The 27,754-nt window shown below is 42.0% G+C and overlaps 1 protein-coding gene across 3 annotated transcripts in view; it reads right to left on the bottom strand.

Annotated features, from left to right (window-relative positions):
* The window catches only part of agbl1 (AGBL carboxypeptidase 1), a 200,457-nt gene that overhangs the window by 80,765 nt on the left and 91,938 nt on the right, over nucleotides 1-27,754 (bottom strand). For all 3 annotated transcript variants that reach the window (XM_083762454.1, XM_083762455.1, XM_083762456.1), the window contains exons 15-20: nucleotides 20,158-20,241; nucleotides 19,473-19,562; nucleotides 19,093-19,241; nucleotides 14,058-14,145; nucleotides 13,019-13,151; nucleotides 11,052-11,205 (exon numbers count right to left, since the gene is read on the bottom strand). In XM_083762454.1, coding sequence (XP_083618580.1) covers nucleotides 11,052-11,205; nucleotides 13,019-13,151; nucleotides 14,058-14,145; nucleotides 19,093-19,241; nucleotides 19,473-19,562; nucleotides 20,158-20,241 — 698 coding nt within the window. The remainder of the gene's footprint in view (nucleotides 1-11,051; nucleotides 11,206-13,018; nucleotides 13,152-14,057; nucleotides 14,146-19,092; nucleotides 19,242-19,472; nucleotides 19,563-20,157; nucleotides 20,242-27,754) is intronic.

The following is a 27,754-nucleotide window of genomic DNA, read 5'->3' as shown; positions in this document are numbered from 1 at the left end:
TTGGGCCTTTTTAACCATCACGTGTATGCCTCTTCAGACATTACTTAAGGCAAGGGACAGCTCATTGGTCAGACCGCCTGGTCATCCTACATTACCATTAGATGATTACCTGTCAGGGTCCATTACTACTACTGGCCCAGGGCCCCGTCGAGGTCCATTACGATTGGCTTACCAAGTAGTCGAGCAACATTATTAGCTATTGCTTTATGGAGGTGTTGAGGCTCATTACTATTCGTTGATAGGGAGGTTTTGGGACATTACTTGCAGATAATGTATTGGATGTCACCGTTTGATATGGTACTGTATACATTTGCACAGACTAGTCGTGACTTGACTATGAAGGACACAGAGGCCTATACCGGGTACAGGCTTTAGTTCCGACATACTATTGGTCCGACTCGACAACCTACCTCAAACCCTAACTTAACCATAACCGCAAGCACGGAGCAGCGCATGTTCGCCAACCTTAATCCGGTCGCCAACCTTAACGCATGTTCACCAACCTTAATCCTACCGTCAATTCCTGTCATTCTCATAGGTTCATACAATCCACCAGTGATACGGTAGTTACTTGCAGTTGGACGGTAGAGAAAGCAGATGCTCTCAATGACATAGCATTATATAAGACTTTTGGAGAATGAATGTAGAGACAGTGACACTGCCAGAAAGATGAGAATAATGATGTATCATCAAATGAGTAGACTAGCCACAAGGATCATTGATGAGGCATTCCATAAGCTGAGCTGGAGCTGAGCTCCACTGGACACATTTTTATTCAGCCAGCAGTGGTGATGCAATGTACGTCAGCCATGTGTGAGTCACTTCCATTGCTGCTAGGCCTATAACCTCTAAAGCTACGGGGGGGAGACGACAGTCGACAACAACCACAGCCCATTTCTGAAAAGTTTCTACCCGCCTAAGATCAGACTGTTGAACAAAGTCCGAAGACCACGTATCTGTCGGCGGGCTGGCCTGCCACACTGGAATACTTCCCTCATGTTGGTCTAGTCTCCTTGGTTACCTAAACCCCCCATGTAGATTACTTTCTTATGCAAATTTAACAGAACTATTTGCGGCATGCCTATAGTCAACTGCACCCTATGCATATGCTAATATACTGTGTAAACTCACTCAACTCACGATTCGTATCACAATATGAGTTTCACGATATTTTAAACAAAAACAAAAAAATCCAGAAAATTACCGTTTTTTAAATTTTATATAATTTATCTTCGCCCTCCAAGCTTTTTTTATTTATTTTATTTAACTACATTGCAATAGAAGTATAGCATTACTTTGGACAGTGCAGAAACATAATTGCCTTCCTTGATGTTCATTACCTAAGAAAACTACAACATGATGAAGCACACACACGGAAGAGATAATTGCACCCACTACCTGTAAGCCTGTGACGTGACAACAAAGTTGATTCTGATTCTGATCTCTGGTATTGAACCCATCCCAACACCTCGTACACAAACACACAGTCACAAAAAAGTGTGTTTTCTGCCATTGTGCCCTCTCAGGCTCAGCTGGCATGTGATCTTCTCTCAGACAACCCTCCATGCAGCCGCTGTGATGATGCCACATTTCTGTACTATCTGGCCAGGGATTGGAAACGGGCAACCGGCAACCTTCAGGCTACTATCTATCTGCCCTCACATTATTTCTCCAAGACCAATCTAATAAAGCAGGCTAAAACATATGCTTAACTATTTTCATTTTTAATCTAGCAATCTTTATGGTTTTTCCTTCTTTTTTTTAATATATATTTTTTATACCACGATTTTGTAACCCATTTTTCACCCCTGTGTCAATCATCTAATGTGATCCTGGGCTCTACACACCCTCCGCCAACCTGGGGAGAGCAACGGACTTAACTCATGCTTCCTTCATGCTTGAGTGTCCAAGTTGCTCCTTTACACCTGACAGGGGGGAGTTTCCCTGGTTGGACGTAGCGCGTGAAAGGAACACGTTATTCCAACCAGTTCCTTTCCCCTCCATCAGGCGCCCCGGCTGGCCAGGGGGAGGCAGTTTAGAGACCAGGATTACTGCATGTTTTTGTGAGGGTACCTACCCTAGGGGACACGGGGAGAACATGCAAACTCCACACAGAAAGGCCCTTTCACCAACCCCGCCTTCGGGTATGGGCACTGATGACACGGAGGAGGAAACACGCCGCCAGCACCCACAGCGCCCCGAGCGGGAATCGAACCCAGGACCTTCTAGCTGTGAGGCGACAGCACCAACTGTGCCACCGTGCCCCTGGTTTTTCCTTCTTAATGCAAAGTGACTTTGGGTACATAGCGCTATATAAATCTGAGCTATTATGATTAAAACCAGTCATAGTTATTATACAATTTATTTGCTGTGTTGATCAATGCAATTAGCAGTTTTTATTTTTGCTGTCTACATGAGAGTCAACTGGTGTTGTGCAATCACTGTGCTATACACCAGGACGCATGTCTGCTTTTTCAATCAATGTACATATAAAGTATGATTGCACTGTGAAAATGTGAGCCATCTATTTGAGAATATGTTCTACCACATTACTGGAGGACGCATAGCAGTGTCCCCCCAATACACTGTGTCTACACTCCTGACTTAAATTATCACTGGGATTTTCCCATATAGCTGACAGAGGATATGCCGGGAAACATTCAGGCGTATTGTTCCCAGAAACCACTCTGTGGCTCTAAGAACAATAGAAAGCTTTGAGTGCCAAATAAACACGCCGTCCCTGTCAGACAGAAACCTTGTATCTCTTCTCCATGACACATTGCGACAAGCTCGCAATGTGTCACATCGAAACACATTCTAAGCTTGTAGATCGCCAATTTTCAAATAGCTGAAATGTATATAGGGTGTAAGTGGTTAAAGTATATATTTTGTAATAATAATCAAAATCTACAAAGCTAATAGTAACTAATGTTTTCAAATGGTTGTAGTGTCACAAAAAGTACAATATTTGCCTCTGATATGTAGTGGAGTAGAAGTAAGTACTGAAAACTGGATATTCTCCAGTAAAGTAAAGAAAATACCTAAGAATTTCCCACCACTGCAGTGTTGGACATACATGGTTTCCACCCAGCAGCAGACGTGACAGTTCTTAGAACCGTGCAGGCTTCTCTCAGCAGTGACAAAAACAGGTCATGTCACGTCTAACAAAGAAGAACACGCTCCCATTCGAATGCGCGTGACCAAATGACACAAGGTGATAAACACTGAATTGTTCCATGACATTCAAGTAATCAAGGTGTCAGTAATGGATATAAATTTGTTTTGGAACCAGATCGGAGGGGAGGGCAAGAGGAGGATAAAAGGGAACGGAGGACGATGAAGGACAGAGAAATAAATGAAGATAAAGACCATGACTGACTGAGGGACACGAGAGCAGCGAACAATGGCAGTGGCAGAGAGAGAAAGTGTATAGCAGTACAAAACCATGTGAGAAACCATGACAGAATGGCCATGAGAAAGACAAGAAGGAACATAAAAGGGAGGAAATCATAATGTAGAAGTCAGACACGCAACGAGATTGAGGGACGAGATGACGATAAAGTCTGTAAGAGGAAAATGAAACACAGAAAGCTGACACAGAGGGAAAGAGAGAGAGAGAGATCTAAAAGCCATGCCTGTCCTGTTAAATGAGATTATGTTTGATAATTAACAGCGTTGAGAGCGAGCTGTGATTGCATGGGAAGCTTTTTTTTAATTAGAGACGAGAGGAGCAAAGGGGAATCCAGGCTGTTTTAAGTAATCTGTCAGTAAAGCTGCTGGAAAGAAAACCTTGCATCTTGCAAGAAGAAAAATGAAAGAACCCAACCCAACTGTACAAATGAGTCCCATTGGTTAGTTGTTGTTGTTGTTGTTGTTGTTGTTGTTGTTGTTGAAAGGTGCGATCATGTGTAGCTACTAGCTAGAGTCAGTTTTTCATTCAAAGAGTAATTGCTATACTGTAAATGTTTGGGGTCTCATTGTCGCTCCAGTTCTTTAATAAACTACATTGTCAGGTGTATTGCCAATTTCATCAAATCAGGAGATGCTACCCCTTTTTGAGCTTAAATGTTATAGTGTTCCAGTTTCAATTCTGCCTCATTTCTTCATGCAATCACTTCCAATTTCACTTCGCTATATAATTGTTAGTTGTTATACAATTGGTATTCCAACCTGTTACTCCTGTTACTGAACAAATGCACTATACCAATGATTACCATCAGAATATTGTGCAATTTAACACATCGAACGTGATAACCGTACATTTATGTTCATAATTATCCCTCGGCCCGGTGCGAGACACGTGAAAATACACTTTTTTATTGATTACTTTCAATCACCTTTCTACCCACCCGGACAATAGATCAACCAGCCCCGTGTTGTGGCATGGTCACGTGATGAAAAATAAATAAATTGCCTCTCCCCCTCCCCTCCTGAAACAGGACGGGAGGGGCGCTTTGTGTTTAGAGTATCCCTAATGGCGGCGCCCACGCTCTGTACGGTCGTAAAACTACAGTCATCCTGAATCACACAGTCAGACTGCATCAGGAGCACCCAGGATCAGCTCGCCTCCCCTCCCCTCCATCAATTGGCTAACATGGTGACAGTTAGCGCAGCAGTGTGTTGTCAGAACATGCCAGCTCCAATTTATTCGTGTACGTTATACTTGTGGGGTTTATTAAGAGAAGCTGTTAATGCCACCACTTATTATTTCTCAACTCCGGTATTTAAATAATGCTTCTGTGAAAAAACCAATAAACAAAGAATTAAAAAACATGCCAGCTCCATATATACAGTATAGGGGTCATCAGTGCCTGTTGGGGCTGATCAATAAAGATTCTGAGAATCATGGTGTTATGTACTTTCTACTGTACTGTAACTGAATCGCGTTGCAACTTAATTATCTTTTCTTATGAAAGCAGAGAGTCTGTTCTTTCATACGGTATATAGTATTTATATGTCGCTATAGTATAGGCCTTATTTTGTTATAACGTATGAATCACGAGTTGTTAAGGTCCATGTCTTCTCTGAAGTTCCCTCTGGTGGGCGCAAGCTGCATTAAAAAGCCAATTACTGACGAACTGTAGATGGGATCATTTGTTGTATTCATTTTTACATCTGCCTGTCAATGTCTGTGACAAAAACGGTCCGTAACTCAGCTTTCTGTTCAAACAAAAAGCATATATCATCATCATAACATATCATACTATAATTAACCAAATGTCTGAATGTCTGAATGTGTGTCTGAGTGTCACTGTCACTGCCGTAGCTCCTCACTGCCTTGCACCAATCACTCCCACTTTTCACACAGGCATTGACCATAATAATATGGAGGGCGTAACGAAGCCCTTTTTCCAATTTAACAAATTATAAATTAATAATTTATTTATTAGTAAATAAAAAATGCGAAAACGCACCCAGGGCGCAGTACCCCCCCGCGGCCACAGGGGGGTACCCAATGGGTAAGGGCTAGTGTTATTAATTTTAAATTGTAGTGGACAAATTAAGCTTTCTTTTGAGGTATGCGGTGTGATTCTCGCTACAAGAGAACATTTGCTGTGGGCCTTGGAAAAGGGTCCTCCTTCAATGCTATCCTTCAGCACCCTGTATTTTGGCCATCCTGGATTGTTTAGCAAACAATGTGTTAACCCGGTCCATGCCAAATTTTGCACACACACTCCCTGGATGCCAACCATGAACCTCTGCCCCAAACTTTCCAGAACGGCCTGTTATAGCGCCACCAGGAGGCCGCTTTGTGCAAAACAAGTTTTTGCACAGTACACCTACAGATTGTGTCCAAACATCACGCAAATTGGTACACAGTCTCTCTAGAGCCATTCAACCAAACCGGTCTTTCAGATTTCTCACACTCCATCCTGATTGGTTAAGATTGGCTTCCAAAATTCACAGGAGTGCTCAGTTTCAAACAAAATGCTGCAAATCATGAACACATCGCGTGATTTCCGTGAAATTGTGCACCCACATTCCCACTAGGCCGAGGACGAAATGCCACATGAACAATTTCAACTCAGCCTCAAGGTGGCGCTATAACTGGCCCAAAAGTGTTTTTACCTCTGACTGCACGGATCTGTGGATAACTTTGTATGCCAACTCCCTAGAGGCCAAGGAAAAACCTTTGTCTGGAATTTTTCACATCTGCTCTTTATAGCGCCACCAGGAGGCCGACATATGTAAAACACATTTTCTATTATTACTCCTTCAGATTTTATCAAAATTTCACGCAAATCGGTACACATGATCTCCATAGTCATGTGATCAAGACAGGTTTGTTTGATTTCTCATATTCCATCCTGATTGGCCACGATTGGCTCCTACAGTTTTCAGGAGTAGTAAATGGCCACAACTCCTCAACGCAGCGTCCGATTGCGATGAAACTGTGCACGCATATTCCCACTAGGCTGAGGAAGAATCCTGGTGGAGACCTGTGCCGATTGGCACTTTATATATATTTCTTCCACCGTTGTGATTTTACAGCCAGCCGTTATTGCCCCTTCATATTCAAGTGGTTTGATTAAAAGCTGAAATTACAAGGTTTTCACGTGACCACGACGCTCTGATGGGTAAAGCCTCGCTCGTGTTCTAACCCAGTGACATGGCTGGTTGTAATTAGACCTGATTAGCATAGTCATTTGCATACAGAGGAAGGAAACTGGAACTGATTAGTTGTGACTGCTCGAGGCCTCTGTTGCACTTGGATTCAAGTTGTTTGCGTGTGTGCGGGTAGGTGCACGTGTGTCTGTTAATCCCTTAATTCCCTCTTGCAGGAACTGTGCGCGTGCGCACACAAAACTATACTTGTGAGGACATCAACATTTTAGGACGACAATTTTATGAATGCAATTTTTTTTAATAAATCTTTGTCTATTGTTCATTCTAACCCATAAACCGATTAAAAAAAAAAACTCACAACATGCGTTAGCTTGTAGGTGTGCGATTGTCTGTGTCTAATCCTTCATCCAATCCAGGAAAAGCGTTATATTTCTCAAGTTCTACTATACTTGTTGTGGGGACATCTGTCCCTCACAAGTATAGTAGTACACGCACGCACGCACACACGCACACACGTACACACACAGACGTACGTCTGGGACCGATAATACTATCGCAGTCTCAGTGGGCTTCTCGCTGAGCAGCACTGCTAGGAGGGTTTCAGGGGTAATTCTCTACCTCTGGGGGACCTCAGCACTGCAGCAGAGGGTGAGACACAGTCCACTTCCTCTACAGACGATACTATCCACAGGCAACATGTCCAGGCTTGTGGACGGCAGCCATGTTGCCTCCGGTGGGGTGTTTGCAATCGAGACGAAAACCCAATGTTGGACTGTGAGGAAGAGAGCTCTCAGATGTAAAAAAAAATACCATAGCAACCTGACTCACTGAATCAGTGTGTCGAATTTGAAGTCGGTGGGGCGAACGGTTACGAGTTACGTGGCGTCATCCCTATTTTGAACATACGTACACATTTTCAGAAATTCAGAATGTTCCCCATACTATACCACTCACATTATGAATGTTTAGCCAAATGATGCCTTCGAACATTTTACCAAATCTACTTCATGAGGCCTGTTGCACCAAAACCAATGCTCATTTCCATAACAATACCAAGCTGTTTGGCTGCTACAGTTAGTGGACCAGCCACATTCAACATGTTTTGGTTGCCACTTAATTTTTTGGAAATCCATGTACCCAATGGAACGCAAGATTAGTCTGTACTTGCCAAGTGCTACCATCAAAATGTGTTACTGCCGGACAGTTTGATTTCAATTCAGTTCATTTCAATTTTATAATGGTGCCAAATCACAACAAGCTTTGTCCCAAGGCACTTTACATAATGCAGCAGAGACCCAGCATTTGATGAACGCTGCAATTACATTTATTTAAGTACAGAGTTGGTTTTATTGTCTTTTCACGGATTGAAGACAAGAAATGTTGCATCTGGTACAAACATTGTTCCTCATTTAAACTAAGTTTAATGTCATACTGTGTAACATTCAAGTATTTTTGCCTATAGAGCACTAGAAGTCTAGCTTAAACTTTCACTGCTGGAAGAAACTGCAGTCACTCAATGTTAATAGTGTTTGTATTAGATAACTGTAGCACAATTTGAAATTTGCACCCTACGGCCAGAAAAATAATGAAGTCTGTGTGTTTGACTAGGGTTTGACACGTTTCCCCCCCCGCCCCAGTCTGAATTCCCATAGGCGTGTTTAATATCGTGTCATATAAGAACTGTCTTCTAAAATTAAACAAATGAGCACAGCAATTTGACTCATAATATGGATATGAAGCTAGCGGCGAGAAACCGGTAACATTACCGCAGCCGAATGAATAAATATTAACCAGAAACAGACTGTATCAGAGCCACCTCCCTGACAATTTGTTTATTATTGGACAATTCTTATATGAAACGATTCTAAGATGACCCAATGTTATTCTCCCATGTAAATGACTTCCGTGACCCAGGGAATGAACGGATGACGTCAGGACTTCGGCACTCTATTCATCTGGTAGCTCGATTTTTACAGCATCTATGATCAGAATTTAATTTGAAACAAAACCATGGTACCGATCCAAAGTGAATGCTGCAGGGTGTTGGGGACTCACTAATTAGTATTTAGAAGTTGTAAAAAAAACAACCATTATGTGGTTATTTTGGAAAAATACCAGTGTTCGATTACGACAAAAATAACATTAATTTAATTGAACTATGGCTATGACGAATATGACTTTAATATTGACTAATTAAACAAATGTGATCATTTTAGAAGTACCAGAAAAAGGAGTTTAAATTTTGTTGTTGGAAAAGCAAGGCACCCACCACAGGAGACTGACACTCTAATTATATTAATGCTGATACGGCATAGTGAATCTAATATGGTTTTCTCCCAGACAAATTATTCCTTCATATTTCTGATTGCCAAGGATCACTGGCTTTCAATTAAGTAGGAAAAAAACAAACAAAGTATGAGATATATCTCTATGTCTCTGGCAGGGACTATTTTCTATTAACTGGTTGTCTCCTCTGTCAATGTACAGACGTGTACGGTCCTTCTATTTGTCCGTCACGTCCAAGCATCTGTCCATCATATCCATTTGTCTGTTCTCAGTTCATCATACAAAAACTATTAAAAGGATCCCTGGCACTATACTTAAAATCTAAACATTCCATAGAGCTAGACCACATGGGCATATGAATATCTAGCAGGTTTGATATTTGACTCTGTCGCCAAAAGTTTGATCTGCACTGTTGATTCCGATGCGGAATCAACAGTGCAGATCAAACTTTTGGATCTTGTGCGCTGTGTTTGTGTGTGTTTGTGTGTGTGTGTGTGTGTGTGTGTGTGTGTGTGTGTGTGTGTGTGTGTGTGTGTGCGCATACGGAGAGAGACAGAGTTATTTAATGAAAATCAAGATTTTACGTCCTGTCTCGCTATAGCGCACGTAGGCTATAAGCTATCACAAAATTTTCGCCCTGTGTAGCCTGGCTATGGGTGTGGCATGCACGCAGAGAGAGAGAGAGAGAGAGAGAGAGAGAGAGAGAGAGAGAGAGAGAGAGAGAGCGAGAGAGAGAGGGGCATCCTGTGTCGGTCTCGTGCTTCTATCACGGCATCCTGCAGCACGTGCGTGACATGTCCAAATTAATTGGAATAAAAAACAAATGATGTAGCCTATATGTATCGGGTCTGGATCGCATCTTGGTGAACTCCTGCAGTGTGTGATGCCTAGTCGGCTATCAATCGTTTAGTGTGAAAGCCCCAGCACAGATCAAAAAAAGACTCCTGCAGTGTGAAATACATCTGATGACGCGCAGACAACTTCAAAACTCCTACAGTCTGTAGGGGCCATAAGTGAGATGCTAGCCACCATCATGACCCACACTTCATGGCCATAGGAACTTGTAGGAACAAAGATTGCTCGGTAGACAGAGATATTTACCTTCTGGCTGAGCTCTCTTTTCGTCACAACAGTGCGGTACAGCGACTGCAATACAGACCCTGCCGCTCCAATTTGCCGCCCACTTTAAGTAAAAGTATCGATACTGCAATTTAGAAATACTTTGTTGCAAGTAAAAGTTCTGTGTATATATAGAGTAGAAGTAAAAGTATGGAAAATTGGAAATAATCCTGTAAAGTACTTTATGCACTTAGTACTTTCCACCACTGCTTCTAATAAATAATCAACTTTTTTCTTCTTGCATTTTTATGGAACGTACATGGCAGTAGCTACTGTATATTGCCACTGTATAATGTGGTCTCTAAAAGCAACAGGAAGGGATACAAAGTATGGCCTTAGAGCAGAGCTCACTGGCATTAGTGTAAATAATATGATGATGAATGAATTTAATGATGTTACTACAGACCCGTTAGAACACAGCCTGCTACACACGTTCATCATTTGAGCCGTGCTCGTATATATACATTCATTATGTAGCTCTAAGCGTAAGTTCAATAAGGAGTCTCTCTCTCTCTCTCTCTCTCTCTCTCTCTCTCTCTCTCTCTCTCTCTCTCTCTCTCTCTCTCTCTCTCTCTCTCGGCTCCTCCCATGCTTATTTACTGTATGTTATGTCTAGAACTGAGTTAACATGTCCATACGAGTCTAGAACTGAAAACTGAATTAAATACCAATCCACCACAGAAACACACCAACACGTGAACACGTATGGGCTTTAAACATATGGAAACCTCAGATGGACTCCACATTTGCACGCATGTACACACACGCACACACCGACATTTTAGGCCGGCACTGAAAATAGCTGAAAACATCAGCCGATCAACAAGCTCTCAACACATTGCACAACAAAGTATTTTGGAAAACACGAACCCTTAAACCTAACCTCTAAATGCCTAATCCTAACCTAAACCCCAATCTGAACGCACACAGAGTCGCAGACACACAAGCACACACACACACACGTGCCGCACACGCACGCACGCACGCGCACACGCGCACACACGCACACACACACACACACACACACACACACACACACACACACACATACACACACACACACACACAGAGACTCTTACGAAATTGGTGCAGGTCTCTCATGCCCCTGGTGGCGGGACAGGCGGTGATGGTGACCAGAGGACAGGGGTTCCCAGACAGGGTCTGACACAGAACCTGTTGTCTGAAGAACACCTTGGAGGGGTCCACTGAACGATGGAGCACCATTAGATGAGACTGGAGAGAGAGAGAGAGAGAGAGAGAGAGAGAGAGAGAGAGAGAGAGACAGAGAAAGTTAACATCTACAGCAGTGTTTCCCAAATAGGTAAATATACATTTCCCTAGAATCCCAGTTTAAAATATTATTTCTAAAAAATGCACGAACTTTATTGGCAACGCTTCGGTCAAAGACCTTCTTCTGGCATCTTTGACTGATACGTAGCCAATAAAGTTCGTATTGCAAGTGCAGACGGTGTGCGGGTCTTTGTGCGCTTTATGTGCATTTTTCTGAATACATTGAGCCCTGCCTACGCACCCGCCTCAGAGCATACAGGTGTGCATAAGACTTTGTTGCCTAAAATATTATTTCAAAATATTAAAATTATTTCCTGTCAGTCTACTCTACTGTCCTATAAATAAAGGCATACAAAGCCCAAAGCGTTTGGGAACTAAACGAAACTGGCCTACTAATTATTCAGTATCAAAATATGCGATATTGTGATGGCGTGCGTGCATGCGTGCTGTTGTTGTTTGTATGAACCAGCATGGCAGACAAAGCCATCAACAAACAAAGACCACATGAACCCTGAGATCCACAGCTTTCCCATGTGGATCCAGCATTTCCCTGCATACATAAACATTCAGTAGGAGCTTTATAATATACTGCATACATAAACATTCAGTAAGGAGCTTTATAATACACGGGACCCCTGGGGGAGTCACATTAATGTCTGCTGCCTTGTCCCATTGTACCCACAGCGATTATATTTGCATCCAATAGCAGCTCAATAAGTGCTTAGTGGCCTCCGCCGCGGCATGCTCATACCCTTTATTCCCAGGCCTGCAGGATACAACTATGATTTTTTACCCCCCTATATTTCCGTAACTCATGTATTATTTTTTTAAACTCCAATTTCTGTGTGCAAGCAAAAGGAAAAGTAGTCCTGAAATAACTTGGCAAAATTTAGTTTTGTGCCCCGACCATGACAAATGCAAACTTTAGTTTTAAGAAATGCATATCATTCTTGTGTGTGTGTGTGTGTGTGCCTGCGTGTGTGCCTGTGTGCGTGCGTGCGTGCACTTCTTTGTTCCAACACCAAATCTCTGCCATGTTGTGAGCTCATACTGTAGCTCTTGTATTTTCGCAGAATGTTCGACCCAGAATAAGGATACTAGGGTTCATGTGATTACCACAACTTGGATCGACTTGAATGTATTTAGACAGTAAGGGCAGATTCACACTGATTCTGTTTGATTCAAACTGTTCCCGAATACAATTGCCAGGTCCCCGCTGGCCATGATTCACATTGGCCAAGATTCTTCCGCACCTGAGTACACTTCATTGAACTGTATCCAATGCTTTCACATTGCATTGATCCATATCCCAGTACACTTCAATCGGTCCTGAGAACAGTACACAGCATTCACACTACCACAACATCTGCCAAGTGGTCCTGAGTGCGCACCAGGGACCTTAGTGTAAATCTGCCCTGAGACTCTTGCTGTTGGGGTATCATCATATTGATGAATGTACAGTATAATTTCTGTGTTCATCTAATGTGGACTACTAATGTGCCACTATTTATTCACGTCTCTGCGATATTGACCAGCAGCTACTGGCACATCCCATAAGCCGGAGGGATTGTGGCATTGAAATTGGCTATTTAGTAGTAGATCCCATAAGCCGGACAGACAGACAGGCTGCTGTTCTAAACCTGTTGGGTCGATCCATGCAAGTGATGCCTCTCACGTAATTTGTCTTCATCTCTTATCGTCTACTTTCATAAGAAATTAAAGACAGGCAGACAGACAGATAAACAGACAGACACACCTGTAATGCAGAGTATGTGTAAGGATAGTGGTAGGCCAGGTAGCAGACGTCGTCGTGGTGTCTGAAGGTCACGGTGAAAGTCAAAGTGTAAAATGTTGATCTTTTCTTGCCCCGAGCTGCACAGAAGTAGTTTCTGGGTGAGAGATGATAGATAGGAGGAGTCAAAATCAGATTTAAAACATGAACACCTGGAATTTAAGCCCCAGTCCAAATAGAAAGTCAGGTTTGCATTGTTTCTGCCTACTAGAGCTTAAAGATAAAGAGTATACTATATAGAGTGATATTCTTGGGTTAAAATAAAGTTTTTTTGTTGGTAAATGTGTGTGTGTGTGTGTGTGTGTGTGTGTGTGTGTGTGTGTGTGTGTGTGTGTGTGTGTGTGTGTGTGTGTGTGCGTGTCAGTGCTCCTCAGTCAGATAGGCTTTATTTTGTTATTGTCAAAATGTGTTATTGTCACTCTTATTCTCACTCTTATCCTCAACATACGGTTGAATAAAGGATAGTATGTTACTCTACTCATTGCATGTCTTAATAACATTATGTAGGATAATAACATTATGTAATAAGTACATTATGAAATAACATACTGTAATAACATTATGTAATAGATTATGTGATACATTATGAAATAACATACTGTAATAACATTATGTAATAGATTATGTGATACATTATGAAATAACATACTGTAATAACATTATGTAATAGATTATGTGATACATTATGAAATAACATACTGTAATAACATTATGTAATAGATTATGTGATACATTATGAAATAACATACTGTAATAACATTATGTAATAGATTATGTGATACATTATGAAATAACATACTGTAATAACATTATGCAATAGATTATGCGATACATTATGAATAACATTACGTAATAACATTATGAAATAACATGAAATAACATTATGAAATAACATGAAATAACATTATGTAATACCATTATGTAATAACATTACGTAATAACATTATGAAATAACATTATGAAATAACATTATGAAATACCATTATGTAATAACATTATGTACCTGTAATAACAGATCTCCGTTCCGGTCCTCTTCCAGTGAGGTCGACCTTCCAGGGCTTCCCTCACCGAGTACAACACGGGCTGCATGCCTGCAACGCACACGCACACACACACAAACACACAAAGATGAACATCAAGCATCCCACACAGAGAGCCCGGAGGAGTTTGACACTGCAGTGTTTTGCCGGTGTTTTGTTGGCCGGTGTTGTAGAGGCTATACTACAGGATATTATACAGTAGATATCTAGTACCAAAAATAACCCACAGACTCACAACATGTCAAATGTAAAATCAAGAACTAGCAAATAAAATACAAATGCGTATTTGCCGTATTTGCCAGATACAGGCCAGATACAGAAGTACTGTCTGACTATCACACAATGGGAAAGTTCCACGTTCAATTTGAGATCTGCAGTGGTGAAAAGTACTGTGTTACTCAAGTACTGTGCTTAAGTAACATTTTGAGATACCTTTACTTTACTGGAGTTGTGTATAAGCTCACAATGTGGCGCTATATTCAAAACATTCAAGTACATTTGAATTCTGGATAAACACTGTGAATACTTATTTCCACCACTGGTAGTCTGGCAGCCGACAGGCTTCTTTTGTTTAAAGTGGGATATTTGGTATATTTTTTATTGGCCTAAAATATTGTCTATATACATATTACATTCATGAATCCACTTGCTGACCGGCTGTCGGTATTGGGCAATTTTTTATAGGGGTTTCTTGTGACCCTATGGCCGTTTTTGTGCAAAACTAATGCTTGGAATGGATTCAGAATCATGAAAACCCCCTAGTTTTACATGTCACATGCTACTAAAGCATAAGGAAAGTTTGCCATTTTTGCCTGCCATAGGATGTTAATGGTAGGGTCACAAGAAACCCCTATAAAAAAATCCCAATACTGACAGCCGGTCAGCAAGTGGATTCATAAATGTACTGTATATAGACAATATTCTAGGCCAATAAAGAAATCGATAAGCCAAATCTCCCACCCATCTACCCCATCTGCCGGACTATGGAGAGATATTTACAGTAGCAGGTGCTGAACATTTGGGAGGGGGTGCGTGCACGTTAGCGCACGCCACGAAACGTGGGTGCACACGCCTCGTGCGCACGCATTTTCACGCAGAAAAGTGGCTTTTACTTTCCCTCTCCACATGCAAGATATATGAACACAGGCAATTAACCAGGATAAGGCGCCGATCCTGTGATGCAGCATACCATATGTATTAGGCCTAGTAGTAACATAAATCTGTTTTGAACATATACTGTAAATAAATTGAATGCAGAATTGCCATGCAGGCTTTGGCACAGAAACCCATTAGGAAAATAAATTGCATATTACACAGTGCATGTACAGTATATCATTTTCGATTTGAGGGAAAAAGTATTATTTTATACTTTAGCTGTTAAAAAGCACACATACAAGCTCACAGCATGCGGTACACCACTGGAAGCTTATAGGTCAGCTATTTTAGAAAGATCGTGAAAATGTAGGCTTACGTACATGTTTTAAAGGGAACCTTTTTAACTAAAATCTTTGCTTCTGGGGGTCCCTGGAATTAAATATATTTGTGAGATGGGGGTCAGAAACAAAATACCTATGGTATTTGGGGGCCGGGTTGACATGAAAAAGGTTTGTGAACAACTGACATAGTAAAAACAAGTTTCTCAGAAAACAGTTTTTTAGAAGACAGCTGCAGGATTTAGAAGACATTTTTATAAAATGAGCCTCATGTCCTCAGGTTCATCTAACTCAGAGAGTGGTACCAATGAAACCTAATGGAACATTTCCAGGTTCATTTGGTCCAAGGGTGGTCCAAGATTCTGTGGTGAGATCATTTCCTGGTATGTCAGAAGATAACTATCTTTCAGAGGAGAATACGTGTTCTTTCTAATATAGGACGCATGCAGGAGTACACCACCTTTGTGTTTGCTCTCCTCTCAGATGAGACCAATTTCCCGGAGAAAAGAGCTATTTATTGGAACACGGGGCGTTCTGTGAAACCTGTGTGTGTGTGTGTGTGTGTGTGTGTGTGTGTGTGCGCATGCGTGCGTGCGCTTGCACAAGTGAATGTGTCAATTAGGTCAGCTTTTAGCCATACTGTATGCCTCATCTCTTTCTCTCTCTCTCTCTCAACTGACGTGATTGCTGCTATTCATATAGTTAATTACTTTCATTTGCTGTCCTGTTGGCCATCATTCTTATACCTCCCTCTCTCCTTCTCCCTCTGTCCATCCCTACCTTTCATTTGTATAAAGAAATAATGTTTATTCTCAGCGAGCGAGCACACGCGTGCGCACACACACACACACACACAATGAACGGAATGCATGAATTCCAAATGATTTCAGTTAAATGCTGACAACGTAATGCTCTGGTGAAGGCTCTTAACCGAAATGCCTAAGCATTTTTATTTATCGGTGTGTGCCAATAAAAAAAGAGGACATGTGAGTATTTTGTCCTTCACTGTTTTTTATGTAAACTTAAACCGCATGACCTCCCAACCAGGAGACCCATGGTTCAAATCCCGGGTAGGACATGAAACGTACAGATTGCATCTTTAACAGGGCCCCCACTATGGATAGTGTTTATTTGTGTAGCTTGCGTTGGCCTCGTTTATTTTTGGAGATATACAGCAGGTCCTACACTCCATATCCTTCACATCCCAGCTGCGCTCTCTCACGATGGTACGCTCCAGGTGTGGGGCAGCAGCTGTGTATTTATTGTATGTCTGAATTGGAACGCATTTTGTATGTCAACACCAGCCTTATAGTGAAGATGTGTTGTGTGTGCACCCATGCAGCAGGCTTCCAGGTTCCCTGTTTATGTCAGTGATTTTCAACCTCAAACTGTGACAAAATGCTTGAATAAAATGTCTAGGCATTCATTTCAGACGTTGTGGTTATTTGTTGTTTTTTCATAGATTAATTGGTTTAAAAAGTAGTCGTTAGTTGCAGCCTTATCTGAGACCCTTGTGTCTCCCATGTCTTGATTCTGCTGCCGTCTTCCTGCTTCTAAAATATCCTAACTGTCGGGTGGAAACCTCACATGTTCAAAACCGTTTCAAAATACTTTCAGGGAAATGGAACGGAAATTGCCAGAAATAGTGAAAACAGCAGATCTACAAGACTTACAACGCACCGCGATGTGACACACTGTGAGCTCGTAGATCGGCTATTTTACTACGTTTCTGCCCGAAAGCAACGGTAATGTATATATGCAAGTGTTAATAATCACTAACCAATTATAAGAGCTCACATCCTGCGGCTCCACCTGTCTGACTTGTCTCAACCACATTCTACTAGGGTTACGGGTTATAGGGCAATGCCTTGGACTGGTACCCAACAGGCTTTTTCTCGGCTCAAATATAAAAAGGGCAAAGCATTAGACTAGTCTTCTTAGCCCATTAATACCTGAGACCCAGTCTATACAGGCCTAGTTCTCATACTTTCAAAATAAAAAACAAACCAGATGTACAAGCTCATAGCACGCCACTGTGTGCCGTGCTGTGAGCTTGTACAACTGGCATGTTTGAATAGCAAACGCAAACAAAAACAAAAACGACACGATACTTTCCTGGTTTTAACCAATTTAGGACTAAGGTTGCTTTCTAAAAATGCCTTCTAAATCCTGATCTGAAGTTTTCTGAAAACGTTCAAATATCTATTCAAAAATGACATAACATTTAGGCCTATGTTCCTATACTGTACATACAGTATAGCAACACCAACAACTACCCCAAAAAGGATCCTCGTCCTTAATGGGTATACCGGTAAGTGCCATGTAATATTTTCATCATAGTAAAAAAAAACATTAACAATTGAGTCAATCTTGGCTGAACATAATTGTTAAGTCGTGATGGAAGTTTCAAATTTCATGAATCGCGAATCAATCTTTTCTCCGGTGACTATTTTCTGCTACAGTAAACCTTTCAAATCAATACACACTTTAAAATGGATTAATACACGTTGCAACATGACTGCACAATTATACCGTGCTGGAATACCTATATCTCAAGCAAGTTCCAAGTGAACGGAATGATTGGAATCCAATGGCTTCCTGGAAAATCTAACAAACTACTGTGCTTTGAAAGAATTTAACCACTCACAGGTGCTGTACTGTATGTGGGCTTTCTTAACAACAACTGTTTACAATGTTATTTAGATAGCATGTTGTTTAGACAACTGTTTACCTGGTGTCCTAGTAGCCTAGTGCCTCTAGGCAGCCTCATATGGAACCTGTCACTCCGCTATTGTACACAACGATATGCTTTTATCTACCATTTTCATCCGTTTTAAAATCTAAATGTCCCATCCACAGGACAAAAGCGATATAAACGGCTTCTTCATTGAGTGAATTTGGCTTTGTTGTTGTCTGCTCTCTGCTGAGTGTTTAGTGCACGCAATGATCTACGGCTGCTTGGTGCACCGTTGCATCTGGTCAGAGTGGCTGAAACACGTCCCGTGAGTAGCGGTGAAAAAACAGACGGACGTGCGCACGATTCGGCTCGTGATTTCGATACACTGTGTATACACAATTTCGATTCGATTTCGATACGTATCGAGAATCGTGACAGCCTATATATCGCGAGATTTCGCTAGGTCCATCCACTTGCATGGAGCTCGCAAAGTCTCGTGATAGACGAGACTTCGTGCTTTACGGCTGGAACACAGCAATGGCATTACTATATGGAGTAAAGTGTGACACTACACATACTGTTGACATTATAAAGAGAGGATTTATACAAAGAAATGAAGAGGATTTATGAGAGGATTTATAAAAAATTCGAGCGATGGAAATAAGATAATTTGCACTAAAACCCAGCACCCTATTAAGGGCTTATGGTGGGGTATAGGGGAAATAGCCAATAATGCGTTTTTTTCCCACAAAATAACACCTGGACCACATTGTTGCGGACCTAACAACTACAACGAAAGGTAAAAAAGCCTTCTAGCATGAAACTCTTCTTTAATGCGTTTTTAAAGTGTTGAAAGACAAATGCCTTTTTCCCCCTTCCTGGTCTCACCGTAGTTGAACTGACTGTTGGTCTTCTCACAGTTGATGACGTTGAAGCGGTACGGAACGTTGGCCACCATGTTGCTGACCTCAAAATAAAACCACTGGGTGTGCTGGGAGCAATTAGCATCCGCATTCAGTATGAGGTCATACTCATTCCTGGAGAGGAGAGGAGAGGAGAGGAGAGGAGAGGAGAGGAGAGGAGAGGAGAGGAGAGGAGAGGAGAGGAGAGGAGAGGAGAGGAGAGGAGAGGAGAGGAGAGGAGAGGAGAGGAGAGGAGAGGAGAGGAGAGGGCCTGGTATTACTTATGTATACTATATACTGTGTTTGCGCAAGAGAGATCAATAAAAAGTTGAAAAGAGAGTGAGAGTTGTTGTCCATATATAGTACCTGCGGACCTGGACAGCTTTCCTCAGATTCCCACACTCAAACTTAGAGAAGAACTTCAAGGAGTTTGTCCTCTCAGACGAACACTGAGGACTAAGACATGCGCGCGCGCGCGCACACACACACACACACACACACACACACACACACACACACACACACACACACACACACACACACACACACACACACACACACACACGGGATTGGGAGGAAGAAATAGAGAAATGAACAAAAGAGAGAAAAGATAATGTGTAGAGTGTAAATGTGAATCCTTTCAACATTTAATTTCTTTTGACATTTCAATGTTTCTGCAGGTCTCAAAACATTAAATAGATCGACTTTTTAAAGATCATTTTAATACCAATATTCACACTCACAGCTATGATGGCAAAAAATAGTATGAAGGATAAGAAACATCAGTATATGATTGAAACGGAAAAAGGTTCTCTCCTCTGTGTGCAGCTCTCCGCTGGGCCGGGTTGCCTACCCTGGGCCCGCGGAATTGACTCAAAATGTGAAGCCAATTTGAAAAGGGTGGAGATTAGCTGCACACAAACACGGGTGTGTGTGTGTGTGTGTGTGTGTGTGTGCGTGCGTGCGTGCGTGCGTGCGTGCGTGCGTGCGTGCGTGCGTGCGTGCGTGCGTGCGTGCGTGCGTGCGTGCGTGCGTGCGTGCCTTCATCTACCTGGGATCCTCCAGGTCAAAGACTACCTCGTTGATGACGTCATCAGGATTTAGGAGACGCTGGATATCCTCAAACACTTTCTGCCTGCATGCGTGCACACACACACACACACACACACACACACACACACACACACACACACACGCATTACTGTGCAGTATTGTATAGTTATGGGTTTAAGTGTGATTATATAATATATATATACATATATACGGTAGGTAGAATCCCACTTCAGTGTGGCAAGGTAGGCCGTGTAAAACATTATTTTGTTTCAGTCCATTGGCTCCAATAACATTTAGCCTTTTGATATCAACGTCAGCCTACACTGACGTTTCTATTCATTCATAGAAATGGGTCCGTGACTCAAACATGAGTTCCATGGATTCAATGTTTTGGGAAACACTGGTCATCATAACACCTCCTCAGCACCAGCTCCACAGACTCCAGCTCAGTGATCATCAGCACATGAATGAATAAATAGCCGCAAAGCCTCCGTCTATAGTTTGCCACATGGAAAATTGCAATCAGATGAACAATTTGCAGCCGAGCGCAATTTTGTCTTAAGGGCAAGGGCAAATTGCACTCAGCTGTGACATTTTACAGGTGTCATTTGCACCGTCATCATTAGCACACTATTTGTTGTGAGTGAGTCAGATTAGAGCCCTGCTATTGGGGGATTGGGATCCTGGAAGTACCTACGAGACCCAACGCAAATCTCACAGACAGGGGTTTATTTTTGTCTTTATTGCTGTTAGTGGGAATAACCAATTAAACCCCCTATACGGATAACATTAATATTAAACAATGATATCAATAAATAAGAACTACTATGTTAGTTCCATTGATCCAACGTGGAACACAATCGATGATAGGTCATACAAATGAACATACTTTCACATGGGCCTTGGTTTCTGGTTGACCATGTTATTTCAAGCAGATAGGACACCAGGTGCACTGCCATCTTTATTGTACTTCAGACATTGTTGCAATTTACTCCCCCATCACAGAGAGAGACAGACAGCAGACATAAAAATAAGCTTTCAAAAAGTTGCACTTTGAGGATATTAAATGCAGAACTTCCTGGCGAGGTTGTGGATGTCTCTAACCCTGAGACAGAAAGTAAGGTAGAGGCATTCATTCCAATCACCATATAGGTTGAGGACATGCCTGTCTTAATAGGACCGGTCTCTTCCAGACTGACAAGCCCTCCTTCCACGCTGCATGAGTGCTTGCTGAACGTTTTAACGAGCATGAAAATGAGTGACCTCCCGTCTCCTCTACCTTGGCCTAGACACCAAATCTCAATCCAATTTAACACTTGATTGGCGATTCAGAACTGCACCTGGGTCAGTGTTCTTTTCTTCTTTTCCTCATTTGCGTACCACCTAACATTTTTTTTCTCTCTCTTCTTCTTCTTCTTTTCTTCTTCTCAAAAATGTGACTGTTGCCATGGATATCTGACGCTTGAATAAAACCCATCAACCTTTTTCTGACCTTTTCTCTCCCTCTTTCATCCAAAATTATAGTACACTTCCTTTCCTCCCTCCATCTGTCAGTCTACTGTAGCTGGACACTATTTCCATATCATCCTGTTCTCCACAGTGAGTACTCGAGAGTTTGAAGGACACTGGTGGCAATAGCTGAATGGGTAGAGAGGCCGCCTTGGAAACAGAATGTCCCAGGTTCAATTCCCGCAATGGAGTTATCCCTGAGCAAGACACTTGACCCCTAACTGCTTGCCCTCTCCACATGACACATGTGCACACACAGCCAGTTGGTGTTCCCTATCATTGTCTTTGTTGTGTATTCCTAAAATCCTGTACAAATAGTGTTGAAGAGAATAGAAGAGAAGAGAAATATACTTAAATCCATACGGGTCTTTTCCCCATAATGATTAGTGGCCTGCTTGCTCTTTGGTAAAGCACTTGATAAAAGCAGTCCCTTCCAATTATAGAACACAGACAGAAGCAAAGGCGACAGGCGGAAAAAAAGAGAGACCATTTCGGTTTGAAATTAGACAGAGCTTGAAAGGTCTCTTACATTAGGCCTAATCTCATTCCACACTCTGGACAATTTACTCACAAAGCAGCCCCAACAAAATAGCCTTAATAGTAGTTCTGTTAAGGGAGTACAGACTTAAGTGTTCCTTTTTTTTAAATATATTATTTATTTATTTATTTATGGCCGCATACGTACTGGCATTTTTTTTTAGATAAAGTTCACAGTGAAATTAGGTCTTTAACATTTTTTAAATGTCAGCGTCTGTTGGTGCTGAGAAAACGTCTCAGACATTGGAAAGACCACAGACCAGTAGACTTTGAACCAGCGACGGCTCCATAAAATTGTGACTGGGGGTGCTATGGGGGCTGGCTATTTAGAGGGGGGGCTAATGAATCTTGGTTTACATAGAAGTCAGTCAATTGGGCTTGTTTTGAGGGGGGGCTTAGGTGGGGCCAAGCCTCCACCAGAGGGGGCTAAAGCCCCCCCCTGGAGCCCCCCCTGCTTTGAACTGTTGTTGTACGTACACATAACATACTAGTACAGACATCATAACATAACAGAAACATAACACAAATAGTTGCAGACACAAAAACATTCACATGCATAGCCAGAAACACAGACTGCACAAGCACTAATAAACCCAAATATGAGTACACGTACACTTCAACGAGACAGAGAGTACGTACATTTTGTAGATGAAGAGATAATATAATGTTCAACATATTATAGAGACTGTGTGAGCCCTGGGCCCCATGTCTTATTTACTTAACGTATCTGCAGTTTACAAAAAATAAAATAAAAAATGCCATATGGCACTGGTACAGTGGTTCTCAACCTAGGGGTTCCCATGTGATTTTGTTAGGGGGGTCCCCAGATGACAGTGAAGTGACTGAGTGAGTGAGTGAGTGAGTGAGTGAGTGTATAAGGACTTTTAAGACCTTTTTGTGTTGGCCATAATGAGGTTTCCACCCAACAGCAATGATAGAATGCTCCGAAAGAAAATAAGACCAACTATTTCACAACCATTCCCAAACATTGTCTTCCCTTATATGCTCCAACTTGTCATGAAATTTACGACTGCACTAATATATTTATCAACCGACCGCTGAGATAAATCAATGAAGGCTGAATGCACAAGACTCCGTCTGGGCTCTTCATTGTAAGGTTTTGCAGGCCTGTGGAAGAAGCTGTCTCACGGTCCCCAACAAGGGGATAGAGAATGTCTCTCCAAACAAAGTTTTCACATCAGCAGCATTTCGGTCCAGCTGGCTCACTGTGATTAACCACATATTCAAAGACGGAGCTTTGTAATGTCTCTCTCTCCCTCTCCCGCCCCCCCCCCACCCGATCCACTGAACTCATGCTGAACTCACACAGCCACCAGATATGTGGTGTCCCTAATACTTGGCAGTATCTTCACAAAACATGCACACATCACATTACTGTCTGTCTACACATTATGCATGTAATGCTGTCAACACAATATGGCCTCTCATCTCAATGTCCTAAACTGCAGAGTTTTGTGATTTTCAGTCAGCTTTTTACAAAAGTGTATTACTTTTTTTTGCTAAACTACAGTAGGACTACACTAAAACGTCTGTTGTCCCTATTTATATCAACATTAACTATATATTTTTTAATCAAGATTTGTCAACATTCTTTACAACTTTCAAAAACAGAGGATAAGCTCTACAATTCATTGTGAGCTAGATCAGCTACTTTTGAATAGCCACAGTATAAAATAGGGGCTGGCTAAAGTGGTAAAACTGTATATTCATTAAAGCCTTACTACAGTATGTAACTTTTTTTTGTCCAATCTGTATGTTAGGGTATAATATGTCAATACTATATAACTGTAACTTATACAATTAGGTGGTTGTATTTTGTCCCCCTGCTCTTGGACATTTAGATCTGTTGGGTCAAGATTCAATTTATCCCCTGAGCAAGGCTCTATTAGCTCAATGTTAAAAATGTCAGCACAAATCAAACAAAATCATTATCTATTACTAGAATTTCGCGGCCGCTTTGCGGCCGCTCATCCCAGAGTTACGTTGCCGCGCACTATGGGAAGAAGGAAATTGCGGGAGTTGACTCCACATGTAGTAACGGATGGGTTATTAGTTATTATTATGTGTCCTTATTAGTGTAGTGTAGTGTAGTCAACACGTTATGGCTCATACACACTGCCCGGTATTTGCTCCGATTATGCTGTCGGGGAGCATTTTTGGCGCTGGCCGACAAAAACGCTGATCTGACGTTAAGCGGTGCCCAAAAGGTAGATCAGGATCTACCAGTATAGATCACAAAGGCTTTGCAGTTAGACCACATGACATGGCCCTAAAAATATATATAATTTTAATATAAAAAACGATTTTTGCATCTGCCGCTTGAAATGACCTGAGATGACTTGATTGATTGACATCAAAAAGGGCCTGTCAGCTCAAACACACAATGCAATACTTGTTGTTGCGTACAATCATCAATAGCAAAGTCAAATACCAAAAATAAAAACCCTACCATTTCCATTTCCATTTATTTCCATTTTGTGTGTGTGTGTGTGTGTGTGTGTGTGTGTGTGTGTGTGTGTGTGTGTGTGTGTGTGTGTGTATATAGTTGATTATATATATATATATATATATATATATATATTCATTAATCCCTGTAGGCTACCCACATATTGGTAGCCTATATTAGCCCAATATTGTCGTTACACATTTCACTTGAATAATGTTGTGTGCGCACGTGCGCGTGCGGAGAAAGACAGTTATTTACTGAAATTCAAGATTATAACGTCCTGTCTCACTGATGCCGTGTATAGGCTGCACGGCTATTCCTGTGTGTGTGTGTGTGTGTGTGTGTGTGTGTGTGTGTGTGTGTGTGTGCGTGCGTGCGTGGCGTGGCGTGGCGAGAGAGAGAGAGAGATCGTGGCTTCCAGGCGTGCGTGTGTGTGTGCGCAATCAAATGTACTCGGCAGTATGGCTGGCAGGCGAAATGGCAAATTCGAACGGTGTAATTGTAATAGTTTGGAAGAAACCAAAATATGTCAAACACCAATATTTATGTAACTAAGAGATTCGCTGAGAGATCGATATTTAATATACAGAGATTTAGAAGGAACAAGCAAAATCGTGAGGCGAAAGTTCCTCTCCTTCCTCGTTTTTTTCTCCTGCGGGCTGTGGAGTCCGGACAGTGGACAGGACTGTCAGGGAGAGTCGGAGAGCAGCAGAGGCTGACAGGCAGAGCTAGTAGCCAATTAAAAGACGGAGTAGTAGTTGCCAGGTTCGCAAATTGTAAGCGAGTCGTAGTGTGTGTTGAATGGCATTTGAATGGCATTTGTGGGCTTGTGAATGAATTTTCTCACATGTCATTTGTGCTCACTTGCATAGACCTGGCGTGTTGCGAACAGTTTTTCATGCGCACATCTTTTCATTGGCTAGTGCGCACATGCCACGTGACAACTTCTCTCTTGTTAATATAGATACATTTGAGAAGTTGTACCCAAGTGCCCAGGACAAGGGACCCAAAGTCAACAGCTACGTCATGCCGAGACTGCCCTACTCACTACGGCAACGCCGTCCTTCACACGGCAGTGACTTCACAAACTTACCCTCCGCGTCGTTCGGCCGCTATCTCCTCATGTCGTGCCGAACGCCGAGCCTCAACACCACCCGCGGAACAATGGCCATTGCACTGCCACCACAATCGCCTCCCTTCCACACTCACGCCGGCAATGCATTTCTTTACTACAAACACTATCGCCCCAAGCAACCACACCCCAGCACGCACACACTCACACATTTTGGATCACATCGCGATGCAGCTGAAATGGCACACACACACACACACACACACACACACACACACACACACACACACACACACACACACACACACACACACACACACGCCACAAAACGTGCAGTCGCCTGCCAAGTTCCTCTGCACATTATTTATTTCCCAGTCCCACCACGGACTCACGCGCACGTGTGTGTGCAGTTTGATTTCAGCATCACTAATCAAAATAATACAAAACAAGTTAACAACACATAATAATAGTAAGTAAAGTGGAGTCTGTCAAATCCCACAATTTCCTTCTTCCCATATTGTGCTGCAACGTTGGATTGGATTGGGCGGCGAAATTCTAGTACATCACATTCTGCTGATTGTGGATAGGCTAAGTTTATATTCTTACTTCCCCATAAGTAGCTGTATAGAAAATAGACCCTAATTTTCCCACTCATAGCAGTTACCTTCCAAACTGAAATATAATGCCAGTAGAAGGACGAAGCAAAAAGCCCCTCATCAACATTGACATAATGAAAGATTGTTTACGAACATTTTGAAATCCGCCTCGACTGATTCCATCTAATCCTACAGATGACCTTAAATAACGCACTCTTGCTGAACAGACATGAATGTCTGCTGATTCAAACTGAACTGTTACTTGGAAACAAAAACAAAATACTGTCAACTGCTATGAACAGGGATCAACATAATAATGAAGAGGGACATACAAATGCAAACACAGTTTAAATGAGGAGAGTGAAATACAAGCATTATCTAATCTAAAAAGATAAAGAACCAGTTTTATACCTGCTCGTCTACAGTTCACTACTCGTTCAATTTTTCCACATTTTGTTTTGTTACAGCCTCATTTCAAAAGGGATTAAAATCAATATTGTTTCTCATCGATCTACACACAACAGCCCATAATCACAAAGTGGACATTTATTTCTAGCATTTTTGTACATAAGTATTCACACACTTTGGAAGAAGTTCAGAACCACCATGACTCTTCCTAGAGCTGGCTGCCCGTCCAAACTGAGCAATCGGGGGAGAAGGGCCTTGGTCAGGGAGGTGACCAAGAACCCCATGATCACTCTGACAGAGCTCCAGCGTCACTCTGAGGAAATGGGAGAACCTTCCAGAGGGACAACCATCTCTGGCCTTTATGGCCAGACGGAAGCCTCTACTCAGTAAAGTATACCATGCGTCCTCTTTTGGGGGGCTGTCCCGTGTTTTTTTAAATAAATTCCTTCAAATGTCTGGGGTTTTACACATATCTGTACGCTCACAGACCATTCAGACCAATGTGTATTACAATGCACGTTCAATGGTTCGTAGTGGAAAAACACTGTGGGAGGCGGACTTTCAGCCCAAACCACGGAATGTGTATTATTCATAACTCTGCATGCGCGCTTACAGCACTGGTCCCGACAGCAGGTCAGAGAAAGGCTTGCTGTCTGCAGATAGACTGTTGTATCTTCTTGCTCTACGTGAGGAAAGCTTTAAATGCCAAAGAACTATCTCATCATTGACATGCAGAAAAAGTAGGCTACTGTTTTCTTAGCTTTGTGACTGACCAATGAGAAGCAGATTGTATTGTCTGCAAAGGAACTATGTGTCTGTCACAAATAAAAGTTCTGTCCTGCAAGCCCATGTCATGTCAACAACACAGACAAGGCAGCTGTGCGCGAGGCGAGTCCTTCTGCAAATTAAATTGACTGAATATTATTTTGTACAACCAAGCAAAGCATAAGATATGATGCGGTTTGGAGAATAGGCTGGTCTCTCTTTTTATAAGAGATAAGCCATT

The sequence above is a fragment of the Protomyctophum parallelum genome, assembly GCF_964188405.1.
Source record: "Protomyctophum parallelum genome assembly, chromosome: 4".
NCBI classification, from domain to species: Eukaryota; Metazoa; Chordata; class Actinopteri; order Myctophiformes; family Myctophidae; genus Protomyctophum; species Protomyctophum parallelum.
Note: the sequence above shows the minus strand (reverse complement) of the source record. Positions and strands in the feature narration are given on the sequence as shown.